The 4,791-nt window shown below is 59.8% G+C and overlaps 1 protein-coding gene across 1 annotated transcript; it reads left to right on the forward strand.

Moving 5' to 3' along the window:
- The first annotated feature begins 449 nt into the window (after positions 1-449).
- VKORC1 (vitamin K epoxide reductase complex subunit 1) lies at positions 450-3,862 on the forward strand. The gene is made up of 3 exons (XM_062629985.1): positions 450-598; positions 2,541-2,650; positions 3,656-3,862. Exons 1-3 carry the CDS (start codon positions 450-452, stop codon positions 3,853-3,855), a joined length of 459 nt encoding a protein of 152 aa, XP_062485969.1. The 3' UTR covers positions 3,856-3,862.
- The last annotated feature ends 929 nt before the right edge of the window (positions 3,863-4,791 follow it).

Below are 4,791 nucleotides of genomic sequence, written 5' to 3' on the forward strand. Positions count from 1 at the left end.
CTGTTGGGTCTCTATGGGTCTCTATGGGTCTCTGTGGGTCTCTATGGGGTCTCTATGGGTCCCAATGGGTCTCTATGGGTCTCTATGGGTCTCTATGGGTCTCTATGGGTTCTCTATGGGTCTCTATGGGTCTCTGTGTGACCTCTATTGGGTCTCTATGGGTCTCTATGGGTCTCTATGGGTCTCTGTGGGTCTCTGTGGTTTTCTATGGGTCCCTATGGGTCCCAATGGGATCTCTCCACGCCCCCCATAGAACTACAACTCCCATCCCCCCCCCCCGCGGCAAACATCCGCTGCCCCCCTAAAGGAGGGGGAGGGGGCGGGATCGCTCCAACCAATCCGAAGCCGCCCTGCCCCTCCTTCAGCCAATGAGAAAGCAAAGCGTAGAACGGGTGGGGGAAAGGGCGTGGCGCGCCCGCGTTGACGTCATCACGCCGCGTCATCACGCCATGGCGGCGCGCGCGGCCCTGTGCGTGGCCGGCGTCGCGCTCTCCCTGTACGCGCTCCACGTGGAGCGGGCGCGCGCGCGGGAACCCGGGTTCCGCGCGCTCTGCGACCTGGGCGAGGCCGTGTCCTGCAGCCGCGTGTTCGGGTCCCGGTAACGGCGGGAAACGGGGGGGGGAGGGGGAGGGAATGGCGGGAAATGGGAAGTGGAGGGAAGGGAATGGTGGGAAATGAGGGGGGATGGTGGGAAATTGAGGGGGGGAGGGAAGGGAATGGCGGGAAATTGGGGGGATGGGAATGGTGGGAAATTGGAAGTGGAGGGAAGGGAATGGTGGGAAATGAGGGGGGGAGGGAAGGGAATGGTGGGAAATTGAGGGGGGAGGGAAGGGAATGGTGGGAAATTGGGGGGATGGTGGGAAATTGAGGGGGGGATGGAAATGGGAAGTGGAGGGAAGGGAATGGTGGGAAATGAGGGGGGGAGGGAAGGGAATGGCGGGAAATTGGGGGGGTGGAAATGGTGGGAAATGGGAAGTGGAGGGAAGGGAATGGTGGGAAATGAGGGGGGATGGGAATGCAATGGCGGGAAATCTAGGGGGATGGTGGGAAATTGAGGGGGGATGGGAATGGTGGGAAATGGGAAGTGGAGGGAAGAAAATGGCGGGAAATTGGGGGGGATGGTGGGAAATGAGACGTGGAGGGAAGGGAATGGCGGGAAATTGGGGGGGAGGGGGGGGATGGAAATGGCGGGAAATGGGGGGGGGAATGGAATGGAATAGTGGGAAAGACTGGGGGAGGGGATGGAATGGCGGGAAATGGAGGGGGTAAGGGAAATGGGGGGGAATGGTGGGAAATGGGAAGTGGAGGGAAGGGAATGGTGGGAAATTGGGGGAGGAATGGAAATGGCGGGAAATAGGGGGGATGGTGGGAAATTGAGGGGGGGTGGAATTGGCGGGAAATGGGTGCGGAATGCTGGGAAATGGGAAGTGGAGGGAAGGGAATGGCGGGAAATGAGTGGGGAGAATGGTGGAAAATGGGGGGGGGAGGGAATGGTGGGAAATGGGGGGGGGGAATGGAATGGTGGGAAATGGGGGGGGGGAATTACGGGAAATGGGAAGTGGAGGGAAGGGAATGGCGGGAAATGGGGGGAGGGGGGAAGGAATGGCGGGAAATTGTGGGGGGAGAATGGTGGGAAATGAGAAGTGGAGGGAAGGGAATGGTGGGAAATTGGGGAGGGAATGGTGGGAAATTGGAGGGGGGGGAAGGGAATGGCGGGAAATTGGGGGAGAGGATGGAATGGTGGGAAATTGGGGGGAAGGGGAAGGAAATGGTGGGAAAAGGGGGGGGAGAATGGTGGGAAATGGGAAGAGAGAAGGGAATGGAGGGAAATTGGGGGGGGATGGCGGGAAATGGGAAGTGGAGGGAAGGGAATGGCAGGAAATGGGGGCAGATGATGGGAAATTGAGGGGGGAATGGAAATGGCGGGAAATGGGGGGGGAAATGGTGGGAAATTGAGGAGGGGTGGCGGGAAATGGGAAGTTGAGGGAAGGAATGGCGGGAAATTGAGGGGGGATGGAAATGGCGGGAAATGAGGGAGAATGGCGGGAAACTTGGGAAATGGGAATGGGGGGAGGGAAATGGAATGGCGGGAAATGGGTGGGAATGGCGGGAAATTGGCGGGAGGGTGGGAAATGAGGGGAATGGTGGGAATTTGGGGGGGGATGGCGGGAAATGAGGAGGGAAAATGGAGGGAAATTGGGAATGGCATGGCGGGAAATTGAGGGGGTTGGCGGGAAATGGAGGGAAATGGGGGGCAGGGAATGGATTGGCGGGAAATTGAGGGGGTTGGCGGGAAATGAGGGCAGGAAATGGAGGGAAATGGGGGGGGAGGGAATAGAATGGTGGGAAATTGGGGGAATGGCGGGAAATTGGGGGAATGGCGGGAAAAGGGGGCGGGTTAAAGGAGGGTCTCTGGGGCTGAGGAGGGAGAGGAGCGGGAGGCGAGGAAAGGGGGCGGGGCTTGGGGGCAAGGAGCAGCCAATGGGAGGCTGAGGGGCGGGGGCATTTGCCATATATGGTGATGGGGGTGTGTCTGCCAGGTGGGGGCGTGGCCTGGGGCTGGTGGAGCCGCTGCTGGGCCGGGACAGCGCCGCCAACGTCCCCAATGGGGCCGTGGGGGTCGGGTTCTACCTCCTGCAAGGGATTCTGGGTAAGGGCAATGGGAGCCATAGGGGGCAATGGGAGCCATAGGGGGCAATGGGACCCATAGGGGGCAATGGGACCCATAGGGGTACAATGGCTCCCTTGGGGTCCATTGGGTCTCTTTGAGCTCCATTGACCCCCATTGGGTCCCATTGATCCCCATTGGGTCCCGTTGCTCCCCATTGACCCCCATTGACCCCCATTGGATCCCCATTGAGTCCCACTGACCCCCATTGACTCCCATTGACCCCCATTGACCTCCATTGCTCCCCCTTGACCCCCATTGATCCCCATTGACCCCCATTGATCCCCATTGCTTCCCATTGACCCCCATTGACCCCCATTGCTCCCCATTGATCCCCATTGACCCCCATTGACTCCCATTGACCCCCATTGACCCCCATTGCTCCCCATTGCTCCCCATTGATCCCCTTGAGTCCCATTGCCCCCCATTGGATCCCATTGACTCCCATTGCTCCCCATTGATCCCCATTGACCCCCATTGCTTCCCATTGACTCCCATTGACCCCCATTGATCCCCATTGACCCCCATTGACTCCCATTGACTCCATTGACCCCCATTGATCCCCATTGACCCCCATTGCTCCCCATTGACCCCCATTGACCCCCATTGACTCCCATTGACCCCCATTGACTCCATTGACTCCCATTGACCCCCATTGCTCCCCATTGACCCCCATTGACCCCCATTGACTCCCATTGACCCCCATTGACACCCATTGACACCCACTGATATCCATTGACACCCATTGACGCCCCATTGATCCCCATTGACCCCCATTGACCCCCATTGACTCCATTGACCCCCATTGACTTCCATTGGCTCCATTGACCCCCCTTGCTCCCCATTGACTCCCACTGACCCCCATTGACCCCCATTGCTCCCCATTGACCCCCATTGACCCCCATTGACTCCCATTGACCCCCATTGACCCCCATTGACCCCCATCGACCCCCATTGACCCCCCTTGCTCCCCACTGATTCCCCCAGGCCCCGTGCGCGGTCGCGGCGCCTCCTGGCTGCTGCTGGCGTCGTCGGTGGCGTCGGCGTTGGCGTCGCTGTGGCTGGCGGCCATCTTGGCCTTCGTCCTCCACGACCTCTGCCTCGTCTGCCTCAGCACCTACGGCCTCAACCTGCTCCTGCTGCGCCTCAACCTGCGCCGCTGGCGCCAGCGCCCCAAAACCGCCTGAATTCAACCCAAAAGACACGGCCCCGCGCCTGGCATCCGGGTTGGGGGGGATGGGGATGGGGGTGTGGGGAGGGGGGGGTCGCTATGGGGGGGGGAATGCGGCGCAATGGGGCGGGCTTGGGAATGGCGGCCCCATAGGGAGAGCCAATGTGGTGGTGGGCTTGGGGGCATCCAATATGGTGGCCCCCTTGGGGACATTCAATATGGTGGCGCTCATGGACTCATTCAATATGGCGACCCCATAGGGACATCCAGTATGGTGGCCCCATAGGGACATCCAATATGGCAGCGGCCATGGGGACATCCAATATGGTGGTGGCCACCGAGGGATAGCCAATATGGCGGCCCCCTAGGGATTGCCAATATGGCGGCCCCATAGGGAGAGCCAAGATGGTGGTGGGTTTGGGGACATCCAATATGGCGGCCCCCTTGGGGACATCCAATATGGTGGCGCTCATGGACTCATTCAATATGGCGGCCCCATAGGGATAACCAATATGGCGGTGGGCTTGGGGGCATCCAATATGGTGGCCCCATAGGGACATCCAATATGGTGGCCCCATAGGGACATCCAATATGGTGGCCCCATAGGGAGAGCCAATATGGCGGTGGGCTTGGGGGCATCCAATATGGCGGCCCCCTTGGGGACATCCAATATGGTGGCGCCCATGGTCGTATCCAATATGGCGGTCCCCTAGGGATATCCAATATGGTGGCCCCCTAGGGATAGCCAATATGGCGGCCCCATAGGGAGAGCCAATGTGGTGGCGGCCATGGGGACATCCAATATGGCAGTGGCCACCGAGGGATAGCCAATATGGCGGCCCCATAGGGAGAGCCAATATGGTGGTGGCCCATGGACTCATTCAATATGGTGGCCCCCTAGGGATATCCAATATGGCGCCCCCCTAGGGATATCCAATATGGTGGCCCCATA

This window comes from Pezoporus occidentalis, unplaced genomic scaffold, assembly GCF_034315485.1.
Source record: "Pezoporus occidentalis ecotype Australia unplaced genomic scaffold, CSIRO_AGI_Poc_V1 ctg3449, whole genome shotgun sequence".
NCBI lineage: Eukaryota > Metazoa > Chordata > Aves > Psittaciformes > Psittacidae > Pezoporus > Pezoporus occidentalis.

Excerpts from the sequence above, each read along its gene's own strand:
- VKORC1 (XM_062629985.1), top strand. The coding sequence starts at position 450 with ATGGCGGCGCGCGCGGCCCTGTGCGTGGCCGGCGTCGCGCTCTCCCTG. Across the intron at positions 599-2,540 it reads AGCCGCGTGTTCGGGTCCCG|GTGGGGGCGTGGCCTGGGGC; the intron begins GTAACGGCGGGA and ends TGTGTCTGCCAG. Across the intron at positions 2,651-3,655 it reads CCTCCTGCAAGGGATTCTGG|GCCCCGTGCGCGGTCGCGGC; the intron begins GTAAGGGCAATG and ends TGATTCCCCCAG.